The sequence below is a fragment of the Nannobrachium achirus genome (genome assembly GCF_963921795.1).
Source record: "Nannobrachium achirus genome assembly, chromosome: 3".
NCBI classification, from domain to species: Eukaryota; Metazoa; Chordata; class Actinopteri; order Myctophiformes; family Myctophidae; genus Nannobrachium; species Nannobrachium achirus.
Window position 1 is genome coordinate 15690554 of NC_137812.1, and position 14784 is coordinate 15705337.

Here is a 14784-nt window from a genome sequence, read left to right on the forward strand (position 1 = left end):
TTTTGGTGGAAATATCGAAAATAGCAGACCTCCAAGCTCACAACGCGTCGCAGCGGTACTTGATACCACACTAAACTAAGCAAAATCAAGTGAATACTGACAGTTTGGACAAGGCAATTCTCTCGAACGTGTGCTTCTTTCACCATAGTAAAAACTACATTCATGGTCTGGAGAGGGCACTTTTTACAGAGGGATAAAAGGGCAGGGGCTCAAGCCCCCTTTGATGTCTTATGTGTGCACGTGCCTGCACACACAAATACACACAAGCGTGCGCAAAAAGTTGCACTTTGAATAGACCTGATCTCTTTTAATCAGATCTGAAGGTATGCTAACTTGGTTTTGGGCACGTTAAAGACGATCGTAAACACATCAGATTATCTTTGGGCCGACAGCGTTTTCGTGTGTGTGTGTGTGTGTGTGTGTGTGTGTGTGTGTGTGTGTGTGTGTGTGTGTGTGTGTGTGTGTGTGTGTGTGTGTGTGTCGCCGTCCCAGAGCCTCTCTAATCTGACTTCCTCAGATGTGAAATTGGTGAGGTGGGATTCACGCTCACGCACAACGCTTACGTCTCCTGGGATTATGCAAAGACCAGCAGTCACATCTCTTTCTCACTACGTCGACATTAAAAAGCTCCGCCACGCGGCGTATTGTTTAGAGGAGAGAAGAGATGACTTAAAAACAAAAACAATCCCTCACAATTGCCGGCCTGTCGCGAATCAAGAATAATAACCCCTCCACCCCCCCCCCCCCGTTTGAAGGGAAGGGAAGGAACAGCGACGGCGAGGGATGAGGAGAGGGATGCCCAAGGGCTTTGGACGGCTGCCAGTAGAACAAAGACGTGCTGGCCATTGGGAAAAGCGGGACAACTCCCGAACGGCCGGTTCATTCCCGGCCTGGACATTAGGAAAAAAAAATAATACAAATGTCAGCCTTTGTTCCATTTTGGGGGCTGGGCGGCCAACAAAGTAAATCGTCACTGTCGGGCAGACACTAGTATCTCCAAGTTTCAAATTTGGAAATGTTTTCGCAAAGCAAAGCCCTGCTTCATCATACAAGGCCGTCGCACAAAAGTAGTGAAAACAGCCGATCTACAAGCGGTGCGAGGCGTTGTGTGCTTGTAGATCGGTTGTTTTCACTAGTTTAAATCATTTTTAACGGTTTTGGACATACAAGGTTTCCACCCGACAACGACGAAATATAATTCATGTAATTGGCCCACTGGCTTGTCACTTTGTCACAAATCTTTGAGTAGCAGCGCGCAATGAGGGCCTCTCCAACTCTTTTTCCCAGGCTGAACTAGGGGCCCAGCATGTCCCTGCAGTAGAACATAACGTTGCTGTCGGGAAGATACCTCCTATCTCCATATTTCTTTAACTTTACATGTTTTCTTTTCCTCGTAAATTAACGTCCTACTTTGTCATACAACAGCACAGGGATGGGACGATAAGCGATATCATCGTTTATCGTGATATAAAACACTCACGATAATCGTATCGTGGAGATTTATCTTATCGTGAAATCAAAACAAAACAAACAAACAAACAAAAACTTTTTAAACTCGTTCTTGGTAGTCTATAGATGATGCCTTAATGGTCGCTGATAAGAATCAGTATGCGTGCGCAGGCAGGCACCAAATGAACCCCACCACTCATACTGTAGGATGCAACGGCCAAGAATAGCAGACCTCCAAGCTCACAAAGGTCAAATCTGAGATATGATATGATATAGTACTTTATTGTCAGTTCACATTGTCTTGCGACACAGCAGCTGCATGTATGCGAAAGATATAAACATTTGACACAAAGGAACAAAAACAGGATTACATAAGGATAATACAGAGCAAGGTCCACTGCCTACCCCTGGCCAAACTCCTGATTAAGCCTTAAAGTCGACTGATGGACAAAGGACCTTTTTAGTCTGACCTTATTGTATGCTGGAACACCGTATCTCCTTCCTGAAGGCAGCAACCTATATTCTCTATGCAACACATGGCTACTGTTAGAGGTAATATTTCTTGCCAACCTTGCGATGTAAGCTTGTATATATCAGCTACTCTCGACGTGCAATGACGTACTGTAATTCTCACTAGGGCGGACCTCACTAGCCAACACACAAGGAGGTTGAATGAATAGAAACCAGCGTTCCCCAAAACAACATGTTTAGGGGATCTGTTGGCAATTGATTATGTGAAACAGTCACCTGTGCATTCAGTCTCAATGTGTGTAAACAAATAATTGGTCTATACAACCCTACAGTGTAACAGCTTCGAGGAGCCATTCTGCACACTAGCAGATGTTCTGTAAAGGGGTGATGGCTTTATCAGAGTCTGCGGTCACCTCACCTTTTAGGTGATAAGCTATCACCTAAAAATGAGAAAACAAGTGAAGGCCATCATAGTCACAGACTAAAGGTGAAGTCCTATCACCGCACCTCTGTGCCTCTGAAACCAGGGGGCACACTGATTGGTCTAGATCGACCAATCAGTGAACGGGGTGATGTCTGAAAGTAAAAACAAAGGAGAGATGTCTAGGTCTGCGGTGATGGCTCTTCACCGCGGCTAATGACGTAATGTTGTAGTTTTCTGACTCACCACGGTGATAACCCATCACCGCAGACTACACTATGATAAGGCCACGAGGGTTCAACATAGCATTGAATTCGATGACTAAAACTATGACAAAAAGATTGAATCGACTACCTTTCTTCACTGACGAAAGGTAAATAAAAACTAAACAAACACTAAGCTACAACGACTAAAACTAAGACTAAATATACTGACAATCTTCCAGCAAATAAAAACTAGACTAAAATGTTAGGGACTAGTGGAGAAGAGATCCAGTAGAACTAAATTACAAATCATTTTACGTTTGGTAGTGGGTGTAGCAGATCTACAAGCTCAGAACACGTTGTGTTTTGAGCTTGTAGATCGGTTATTTTCAGCATGCATCAGTGGCTATTTTCAGCATGCATTTTAGGCCAATACGAGCGCTTTAAACCTAGATACGGCGGCTATTTGAAAATAGCAGATCTACAAATAAAACAACCAGCAGCTGCTACCTATTTTGGAAGCAACATTACAGAAACATTACAGCAACACATACTGCAGGGGTCTTCAACGTTTTCAGTCCAAGGACCCCTTAGTTGAGAAAGAGATGAAGCAAGGACCCCCACAACCTGTTAATAGATTCCACAAAGTTTCATCTTTTGACAGCACAATGATAGCACAATCGTCAGTGTATTGTGGATTCTTGAACCGTCAGTACTTAATAAACTTGACCGTTCACACTGTACTTAGTCTGCTCTTTTTCCCCTCTACACCAAACCTCTTTGCCGGAAATAGCCGATCTACAAGCTCACAACGCCTCACGCTGCGAGGCGTTGTGAGCTTGTAGATCTTATGTTTTTGGCCAAGGTTCTCTGAATATGGACACTAGGGTTCAAGTGGTTAATATAAAAAAGGAGAAAAAAGTTTCCATCACAAAGATTTGGAGGACCCCCTGTTGAAGACCCCTGACATACTGCATCCTAGCATTGCATTGCTTTCCTGTCACCACAGGGGGCGGTGACTGGTCAGCCAGTGTGCATTGGCTTGGCATGGCAAAACTATCCGAGTTCAGTGGAGATCCAACTCATGGAGGGGAGCAGTATCGGCCTGCAAAGAGGATGCTCATGGTGGGGTTGTGTCGGATGAAGAAGAGGAAGGGATGGTCAGCCACGAAGCGGACAGGGACCTTACGAATCTCACAGATCGTTAAGCGGGGAGTAACGATGGCGGCTGCCGCCTCGGTGCCCTCCTCGTCCACTTCCACACAGGCCTTGTGCACCACCTGGGATAGCACCAGGTCCTTGGCTGGAGACATCCCGGAGAAGTCATTCTGTGCGACATCAAAGGCGTCCCCCATGCCCATCTCCATCAAGATGTCTTTCATGTCACACGTCTCCTCCATCTTGAAACGAGGCAGGCCCAGATCAACCGTTAAGTACTTCATCTTGCGTGGATGGGTCCAGTCCATAAACCGTTCGTAGGTCAGCAGCTTCTCCAGCCTCTCCAGGCCGGTCGTATAGTCCTCCATCTCCAGGGGCAGAAAGACGAGCATGCTGAGGTCCTTCCCTGCGCAGGGCAGCTCCAGGACCTGACATCTGACCTCAGGAATGAAGCCAAGGTGGAACTTAGATTCCTGATACATCATCTTCACCGGCTTGCTCAGTTCAGCCTCAGTCTTGCTGAGTCTGAACTTTTCATCCCTGGTGCTGCCCTCAGGGAATGACTTGTCCCACTTGGCTTTGAAGTGGATGGCACTGACCAACAGCAGTCTGGTCCTTTCATCCACCGCACCCGGGGCAAGCAAGTCCTTGATCTCATCTTGTGTCTGTTTCTCCACCCAGCTGTTCATGCTCAGCCTGGCTCCTTCTGCGTCGCCAATGAAGTCCACAGGCTCCAGCTGTGCATCGTAGTCCTCTCTAGTGGAAGCTAATAACTCCTCGACTAATAACTCCTCGACAAACTGGTAGGACTGTTCTACGTACAGGCGGTTGGCCAGGGTGAGGGCGTAGGACGTCCCCGGCTTGGTCAAGTCGTCCATGAGCTTAGAAACATCTGCGTGGACGTCGTCCTTAAAGTGAAGGACCTCTGACATCTGTGTGGCCGTGTTGCCGCGGGCGCCCAGCAGCACCATGGCCAGAGCAGAGGAGATGCTGAGAGGAGAGTAGAACACGTTGCTAGTGCTGTCGTTGTTGTTGTTGTCAGACAGCTGTTTGAACAGAGACAGGGAAAACGTGTTGACGGCCACTGCCAGGGGCGTCGGCGGCGTTGTGGTCAGTGGCTTTACCAATGACCACGTGGGGACTTCCACTGCCACGGGTGTTCGTGTCATTATGATCGGTGTCTTAAACGATGTCCATATGTTACAAACAAAGTAAAACTATTAAAACTTAAACTACACGTTTGTCAAAACCACTTGTGGGTATAACCTCTGTTTGCTTTAAGATGCTGTTCCTTGACACTCGCATCATCACTATGATGTCAGACATGCCCAAATATGGAGTTCTGTGTAAGTCTTGCCTATGATATTAGACTAGCCTATGACATTAGACTAGCCTCCAAGGTTGCCAAAAAGTATTTCACACTTCAATACTCTTCGAGCAGTGCTCCTGGAAGGGGCTAAGCTCCAAAAACTGTCTTTGTCTGGCTTTCAGAAATGCCAGTGAATGCTTAAGTGAATTGAAGCAGCTGCCTTCAATTTCTGGCCTACATCCTGGCACAAACAGCTCAAAGTTTGTTGTCCGTCCGAAAATCCAGGCTCTGAAGCGTGGCCTATTCTGACACACATGGCTCAAAGTTTGAGACAGGGCGAGATCATTTAGCGACCTACAACCGGGTCGCGACGTGGTCGGTAGTTTTCAGCGACCGGGTCGCAAAATCGAGCGACCGGGTCGCTAAATCGAGCGACCGGGTCGCTAAATCGAGCGACCGGGTCGCTAAAGCGAGCGACCGGGTCGCTAAATCGACCGACTGGGGTGCAAAATCTTCCGACCGGGTCGCTAATTCCTCCGACCGGGACGCTAATTCCATCGACCGGGACGCTAATTCCACCGACTGGGACGCTAATCCAGCGACCGGGTAGGTAAATCCACCGACCGGTGGTCGCTTCCACCGACCACCGGGCTACTAACCCTAACCCTAACCCTAACCCTAACCCTAAACCTAACCTCAGTAACCTTACCTCAGTTAGGCTAACCTGCCACGCAACCTCCCGACCGGGTCGCTAAATCACCGACCGCGTCGCTAAATCACCGACCGCGCCGCTAAAGCGAGCGACCGGGTCGCTAAATCGACCGACTGGGGCGCAAAATCTTCCGACCGGGTCACTAGATGTACCAACCGGGTCGCTAAATCTACCGACCTAAAACTGCAGGCAGGTCGGTAGATTTAGCGACCGGGTCGGTCGATTTAGCGGCGCGGTCGGTGATTTAGCGACCCGGTCGCTCGATTTAGCGACCCGGTCGCTCGATTTAGCGACCCGGTCGCTGAAAACTACCGACCACGTCGCGACCCGGTTGTAGGTCGCTAAATGATCTCGCTCCTACTGCAAAGTTTGTTGCCTCATCCCAAATTAGGCAAATTTAGCAGGACACTTAATGACACTGATAAATACATCAGGCCTAGATATGGCCTACATCCTTTCACAAACAGTTTGTTTGTTGTCCGGTTAAAAACTGGGGAGGAAAAAGTGTTCTAAAAAGACCCGGCTCAAAGCTTTGTGTGCGGCATTGATCAAGCTTCGCAGGACACGTTGTGATTGGTTAGTGGGACGCTTGATGAAATTAACTCATAAATAGCACCCCTCACCTCACAATAGGTGTAAAAAACCTTCCAGGCCAGATGTAGGCTCTGAAACCTGGCCTACATCTGGCCTAGATCTGTCCTACATTCTGAAACAAATTGCTCAATGTTTGTTGTAGGCCTACGTCCAATCACGATTGATGACAATTTCATATATGACAGCACAACATAAATAGCACGGCTCACTTCACACTATGGTGTGTTTTTGAGCGGTGGTAAACCGCTCCTAAGAGTGGCTGTGCGTGTGTCTGTAGCCTTTTTCCTCAGCGTTTTGCCATAGCAAAATGTGTGTACGTAGGTAGCATCATGTTTGTCTAGTGATGTCATATGTTGTATGTCTGTACTGTAGCCTTTTTCCTCAGCGTTTTACCATAGCAAAACGTGTGTGTGTAGCATAGCCTGTACATCCTTGACTGAAATCCTAGTCTGAAGGCGTTATGCAAGCACGACCACCGCTCACTTCACATTGGGTGTGATTTCTCATAAACATACGCTAACTTGCAGGGTGAAAATGTTATGTTGACTTCTTTTGGCTGCAGTACCCCCTTATTTCGTAGGATTTTGTAACCTAAAAGAAAGTGACAGGCGGTGGTCAGTACTTGTTCAACAGACAGAGACAGTTTGGCTCAGTTTTACACTGATACTGTTCTGTAAGTCGTTTGTTACTACAGTGAGCTGGTCTGATTGAGACCGGAGATCAATGAGAAAAATCTATAAGAAAAGGGCAAGACGTAGAATAACAAAGTTGCGTCAAAATGTGAGCTGTTTGGCGGGTTCCGGTAGGCAGGTTTTCAATCCTAAAGCAATGTTCAATCACAAGGAAATGTCAACTACTGCAGAATTACTAAATGGAGGGAAAGGACAGCATATTATTTGAACAAGTGACATACAATACTGGCCTTAACATTTAAAGTTTAAAACGGTTGGTTCACAACCTTTTGTAGATTAGGGCCCGCTTAAAAATCTATCCACCCAAGCTTGGCCGTGTCCTTTTTTTAGAGCAGAGTCAGACTATTTTAACCCATTAAAACCAGGAAAGCATCTGTGTCATATTAGATGTTATATCTATATAGCAACAAGTTTTTCGAGAAAACTCTAAGGATTTAGAACAGTGGTTCAGTGACTACACTTTGGCCAGAACTATCAAACCGGAAACAGTTTTAACCCAAAATAATTCCCCTGCGCTCAAGGCCTAATAAGCTCCTTGATGCGGCGTAGTTTTGCTTTTGGAAAATGTGTTTGGTATATGCATCTTTTAGTCCAACTCGTAGCGACTGGCAAGACTACACTAGGCTACTCGAGCATTTTAAAGATGTGGTGCCATAGTTTTGTACTTTTTCAGTTTTTCTTGTGTCTTGTTTTCTCTTGGAGGCTGCCACCTTGTGGTGAAAAGTGTCACAGATACTAAGTATGTCACAGTATCAACACAGTATCAACAGTATCAACTCCTCCCCTATTTACCATTCACCCAACACTGTCGGGTGTGGCTATATCAGCTGGGTCACCACCCACCATGGCATCCATGCATACTTAATGAACTGGGGGTGTGGCCACATAAAAACCCAATTTTAACTCTTTCTGTATACTTTTTTGGGAAAAATCTTCCTCCTAGTATAATCATAATACCTGATAATCATGTTTTAGAGGGGGGAAATCATGGCACCACCTCTTTAATAGGGATTGGGGAAACAAACGGGGGGAACCAAAATAAATCGACGCCGCTTCTTCTGCTTGTGGTTTCCGCCTAGACAGAATCAAACGGCCCATTATAAATGCATACCAGGCTTTCCTCTTAGGAAAGACTGGTGATGCGAGGTTACTGATTTAGAAGTCATTCATAAAATCTTAATGGGTTGTAAATCAATGGATTGTGTTGTGGCCTGGATAGGGGCAGCAGTGGCTCAGGGGTAGAGTTGCCGTCTTAGAACACAGAGGGTTCCCAGTTCGATCCTGGGGCTCCCCCAGAGTTAGTGTCGAAGAGTCCTTGAGCAAGACTCCCTAATTGCTCCCGGTGAGCAGGTTGGTGCCTTGCATGGTTTCCTCCGCCATGGGTGTATGAATGTATGTGAATGGGTGAATAAACTGTAATGCACAATCTCTGTAAAGTGCCTTTTACCATTTACTACTTTAAGCTCCTATATATCACAATGAAAAGTATTTAATTCAAGGTTTAAAAAAAAACAGCATATAATATCATTCATCGTGTATCTTACAGAAGTATATCTGCGAATAACAAACAAATAAAAGTCTTCTTTTCTTTAATGGCATCACCATATCGTAGCAAATTACTGCTAACAATAGCAGATGTTTGCTCATTAGTGGTATGGTAGATTAAGTGTATTATTAGACTGTGTTATGACCTCAACTATGACATCTATTGAAGTCCACAAATGATCAGTTGAATGCTTGGTGTGTTATTGTTAGTAGGCTACAGCATTTTTTTTCTTTCTAAAATAAAACGCGTGCCAAAGGCCATTCTTCCCTTATTGAGACGCAGTGATGGACGGAGTACTCACATGTTCAACTTAAGTAAAAGTATCAATATACAACAATGTAGATAATACTCTGTTACATATCAAATGTAAAAGTAAAGGTACAAAAAGTGTTGGGCATGGCGATGTACAAAGTGCCAATAGTTAAAGTAGTCTTGTGCAGAACGTCACATTTTCGAAATGTATAGTACCGTATGTACATCTTTTGAAAATAGCTGATCTACAAGCTCACAATGAGTATCATTGTGACACACTGTGAGCTTTTAGATTGGCTGTTTTCAAATACTATATACTGTAGGGCTGAAGTGGGTAATGTATGTTTTGTACTAATCAAAATCTACAAATCAACTACGTTTTCAAACAATTGCAGTGGAGTAAAAGTACAACAATTTCCTCTGAAGTAAAAAAGTACTTAAGTACAGTATCTCAAGTAAATGTACTTACCGTAGTTACTTTACACCACTGGAGTACAGTAATTGAAGTTAAGCCATTTATAATACATGGTGTAACGGTTATGCTGTGTTTATCCACTCCCTTGGTGATCGTGTGCACATAACATGCAAGGCTAAAATCACATTCCACACGCTTACTAGACACATACATTAATAATACACAAAAAGGTAGGCATTGGAGAGATTCTCATAAAAAAATCAAACAAGTAAATGTATTATTTATTTATTTTCAGCTGTGGAATGTAATTAAGTATGTTTACTAAATGTTCAGGTACTTTTACTTTACATACTGATACTATGCAGTTTATACTCCTAGTAAATATCAGAGGCAAGTGTTGCCTCTGATGTACGTTTTACTCCACAACAATTATTTGAAAATGTTGAAAACAAGTTACTTTGTAGATTATTCTTACAGAACATACCAATTAAGGCCTATTTTTCTACAATGCCTACATTTGCTGTTTGTTTAGTTTTTTTAAAGGAAAAAAAAGAAAAGCTATTAGTAAATTGATGATCTGAGGGGTGTTTGTTTATGATGATTATTTTTGGTGATGGGTATTTAGGTGTTTATTGAGCTCACGTATCTGCCTTTTTAGAAATTTCTGTTTTGTTAAGTGCATTATGTAATATGAGCACACATACCTTGTGTGTGTGTGCGTGCGTGCGTGCGTGCGTGCGTGCGTGCGTGCGTGCGTGCGTGCGTGCGTGCGTGCGTGCGTGCGCACTGGCCAAACATAACTGTGGACTGGGTTAATACATCATGGATGTTGGAATTTCATTTGAAAATCAATGGTCTCTCCAGGGACTCCACAGCTAGACGTTTCAAATCAATCTTTGCTTTGCAATGCCTTAAAACGCAACAATAACACTCCTTACATAACACCCTGGGATTAATGGGTTCCAGCGACCTCCACAGAAACCAAACCAACTGGTGGACGTGAAGTACATTTACTTGAGCACTCTGTACTTAAAGGAGTAGTTCGCCCCCAAAATGACTTTTTTCCTATTGATTAGTCACGCCATGGAGAGTAGAGTTCAATAATATTTTTGGGTTTTTGTCACAAGACAAAAAATTGATTTGAGTAAATTTACCCCCATTGATTCCGGATGGGGATCCGTTTCGAAACGGGTCACCATCCGGAACGAAGGGGGGTAAATTTATTGATATCACATTTTTGTCTTAGGAATGCGACAAAAAACTAAAAATATTATTGAACTCTAGTCTCCATGGCGTGACTAATCAATAGAAAAAAAGTCATTTTGGGGGTGAACTACTCCTTTAGGTAGTCTTTTGAGTATCTGTACTTTACTTGAGTATTTTGTATTTTTTTTATATTGATGGATATTGGGTTTGAGTACTTTGTCCACCACTGCGAAGTCCAAAGTAGAGTCTCAAGTCTTAGCTCTCGAGTCCCAAGTCAGGTCAGGTTAACGTCAACACAGACAAGTCCCATGTCAAGTCCAAGACTTATGTTTTTCTTCCCCGAGACCCAAAGGAGTCCTAAGCTTTTGTGTGAGTGGTCGTGTCAAGTCACAAGTCTTTGGCATTCAAGTCCCAAGCGAGTCCAAGTCTATTTTTGATTTCATCAAGCAAGTCTAAAGTCATCAAAATCGGGACTCGAGTCCCGAGTCCAGGTCCCCACAGTTTAGAAAATGGTCTGCAGTAATTTCAACTATAGGGAACCTTGTGCAAAGTGGAGACTAGACATGTTATTGGCACCTGGGTAGCTGGCAGCCGTACCTCCATAAAGTCCACAGTGGCCCCTAGGCCTGCTAAGGTGGACAGTGCCTGTACCAGCAAAGATGGTACTTCCACCCTGTCCCTTATAACACAGATCTATGAGTCTGTTCTCCGCATCATTAGAGGAGTTGGCCGAGTGCAGAGGAACCGTGCGACGGCGCTCTCAAAGGGAGCTCTCTCCCAGGGCTTCATACCTTGGCAGACGATGTGATGAGTAACTCGGTGGAGGGCCCCGCTCCCTTAGAACTGAACTGAGACGTCAAAACCATCATCGGGGAGGCAGGGGAGGGTAGAGGCGCCGTGAGCCATGTGACAGCGCACATAAAAGACAAAAAGAACTGAGGAATTCCTCTGTGGCTTTTGCTGCACATCATGAAAAAACTGTCCATCGAGCGCTGCTCTCAGGGGCGTCACAAGGGGAGGGGGGGGGGATGGGGAGTGGGCCTGAGTTACTAGGGCCCAAGGTGGATTATTATTATTTTATACTTTAGCTATTGAAAAATAGCAGATATACAAGCTCACAGCGCGGCACCGAGTGCCACGCTGTGAGCTTGTATATCTGTTATTTTTCAATATAGTTAAAGCACATATTTTGTGTTCCCAGTCTAAATGGGTTAAATCCCCTCCCCCTATATGAAGAACATTCATGGGGGGCCCGCAGTGAACCCTTGTACCCAGGGCCCAGAATCTGGTGCGACGCCCCTGGCTGCTCTTAAGAACCTCATGCCAATCCGTTTGCTTTTGCTCTTTCTTCCCGGCTGCCCTCCCTTAAAGATTCTCCGGCTCAGCCGCGGCCCCCGATAATCATCCCCCCGCTGAATTGTATGACAGAGTGCTATATTTCATCGTTTTGGAAATACAGCGATTGTACAATTCGTCGGGAACGTTTTGATCAAGATGGAAGCCGACCCCTGCAGAAGCTTTGGGAAAAAGAGTTTTTGTCTCTGGGGAGAGATGGATGACATGGTGAAGGATTACCCTGAGCTGGAGCCAGGAACACTGGAAAGGCTTACTGTGCTGCATAGCAGCTACTCTGTTCTGTCTGGTACCTGTGTGCAGGACTCTTAAGAAGCCTGACCGGTTTGCAACCTTTTTCATACCCCAGGTCCATTATTTGATTCAGCATTTGAGCCACGGACCACCATTTCATGAGATTTATTTGCCTCTCAGACCCAATACTTTGAATATCTTGTTGTCGTTGGATAAGATTTTGTACACAATTCCATGCTGTATTTATGTTGGCGCCATAGGAGAGATAACTGGCAAACGTTGATCAAAATAACAAAGACTTCTTGTAAATTAAGTACGTTTAACAATAAGTTACCGTATTTGCCGGACTATAAGCCGCTGCTTTTTTCCCATGTTTTGAACCCTGCGGCTTATACAACGGTGCGGCTTATATAAAGATTTTTACAGCTAACGGCCACTCGGCCAGTTAGTTAGTTTTACAATGGTCTTTAACAAGGATTTATATGCAGCAAACGGCCAGTTAGTTAGTTTTACAATGGTCTTTAACAAGGATTTATATATAGATTTTTACAGCTAACGGCCACCAGGGGCACTCTAGCAGGAAGCAGGAAGGACACCTGCGGCTTATAGTCAGGTGCGGCTTATATATGTAAACATTTGTTTTTTTGTTCACATTTAGCTGGTGCGGCTTATATTCAGGTGCGGCTTATAGTTCAGCAATTACGGGGTAACTCTAATTTGGGGGTCCTTCACGTGGACAGTCTCAGCCGGCCTTCAACCGTGGTTATCTGGATAATGTACAGTCTTATCAATAATGAATGTAATGAGTGTATGTGAGTGACATACACTGTGTGTACGTGCATGGCTGGATGGAAGTAGTGGTTTCCGGGTACATGGGGGAGTGTCTGGTGGCGTTAATTTATTTTAAATACCGTAGGACTAGTAGGGAAATAAATATAGTAACCTTTAGTGATAACAAATTGTGTCACGTACGATTTGTATTTTAGTTGTCTGACAACTACAATTTGGTAGTTAACACCACATGATAAAAAAAAGAAGAAAATATAGAATAATTAGAGCTCAAATAGAATACATTGTTATTGGCCAACTGTAGCCAACCAATAGTGTAACTTCTACACAGCCTTACAGTTTACAGTTTACAGTTTAGGCATTTAGCAGACGCTTTTAATCCAAAGCGACTTACAATAAGCAGATAACATCACAATAATAAACAAGATAATATGTCAGTACATCATCAACAATATAATCAAAGTTCTTAAAAACCTAAAAACAAAAACAAATGCTAACTAGCTTCATGTATGGTCATTGATTTGTTCTGTAGTGCTAAGGGTTTAGGTGGAGTCTGAAAAGGTGAGTCTTCAGTCCACGGCGAAAGCTAGCGAGTGAGTCCGTTGTTGCGACAGGGAGTTTATTCCACAACTTGGGGGCCAGGAGGGCAAACTGTCTCGGACGAGTGGATTTTTGCCCTGGAGTTTTTAGCGAGGGTTCTGTCAGCATCCCTGTGTTAGCTGATCTAAGTGAACGGGTGGGGGTGTAGGGGTTGATCAGGTTTTGGAGGTATGGAGGAGGTCAGCATCAGTGTTTTGTATTCAGTGCGGGCCGCAACCGGGAGCCAGTGGAGGCTGCGGAGAAGGGGAGAGACATGTGAGAACTTAGGCTGGTTGAAGACCAGTCGCGCCGCGACTGGTCTTAGTCGCGGCACGGCATTTTGGATCAGTTGGAGAGGTTTAAGCATTGAGTGGCGATGGCTCGCCAGAGCAGTTCATCAGAGCATCAGTCAGTTTGCCAGACACAAACATTTGCATTTGTAGGGCTTTTGTATAGTAAGTCCAGCCAAAGATACAGCCATGTACAGAAAATAATTACAATTATAGTATAGTAGTAAGTACGATTATATTGTACTGTGAATCGACAATGCCACGCATCGACAACGGCAAGGTCGTTTTAAGTGAGTCTCTCTACCCTGACTGGCATCACGAGTTACCAGGTTTACATGCACTGTACATGTACATGTACTGTATGTTATCTGCTTCTATGTGAGTGTGTGTGTCTGAACTCGCTGTGAACTAACAGTAGACTTGACATATTGGATGCTCCATCATAACAGACTGTGCCAGAGGCAGCGAAGGAGGGAGGTCAAGTCAGTACAATACATCAGTGGCCTTCTCTGCCAAGATCCTCCCCGGTGGTTGTGTTCATTTCATACTCATCAACAAACTCCTCTCTCTCTCTCTCTCTCTCGCTCTCTCTCTCTCTCTCTCTCTGCTCAAGGCTGTCATCAACAAAGCAAATATTACCAGCAATATTATATCATTCTGTAATTACAGCTTATTGCAATACAGCCAAGGTTGTTTTTGTATTTTATTTTATTCTTTTGAAATTTCAGATAATGACGCCATAGCTAATAATGAATAATGAAAAAAATAAAAAATAAAATAAAAACATCACTTCACAATCTCAGCGGGCCAAGGGAATCTTGATATCCTTGAAGGCAAGAGGCCAATTTGGGATAATTATCAGACTTTACAAGAACAATTGCCTGAAGTTTCTTTAATATATTTTTTTCCTCCCATGCCTGCTGAAAGGAAACACCTGGCTGAATACTGTAAAACCACTGGCTCTCAACTTGGGGTCCAGGGACCCCCGGGGGTCCTTGAGGGGGTTCGTTAAGATGGTTGAGAAGAATCACTGAGCTGTGAACTTCCTGCTATCATCTAGAGAGTCTAGACCAGGGGTTCTCGAGGTTTTCCTTAGCTGAGAGAGAGATGA

At 44.4% G+C, this 14784-nt stretch overlaps 1 protein-coding gene across 1 annotated transcript; it reads right to left on the bottom strand.

Moving 5' to 3' along the window:
- Positions 1 to 3626: 3626 nt before the first annotated feature.
- On the bottom strand, positions 3627 to 4871 carry LOC308282009 (leukocyte elastase inhibitor-like; the record flags this gene model as incomplete). Its single annotated transcript, XM_080722358.1, has 1 exon — positions 3627 to 4871. The coding sequence occupies one exon, from the start codon at positions 4869 to 4871 to the stop codon at positions 3627 to 3629; it is 1245 nt and encodes a 414-aa protein (XP_080578484.1).
- Between the last annotated feature and the right edge of the window lie 9913 nt (positions 4872 to 14784).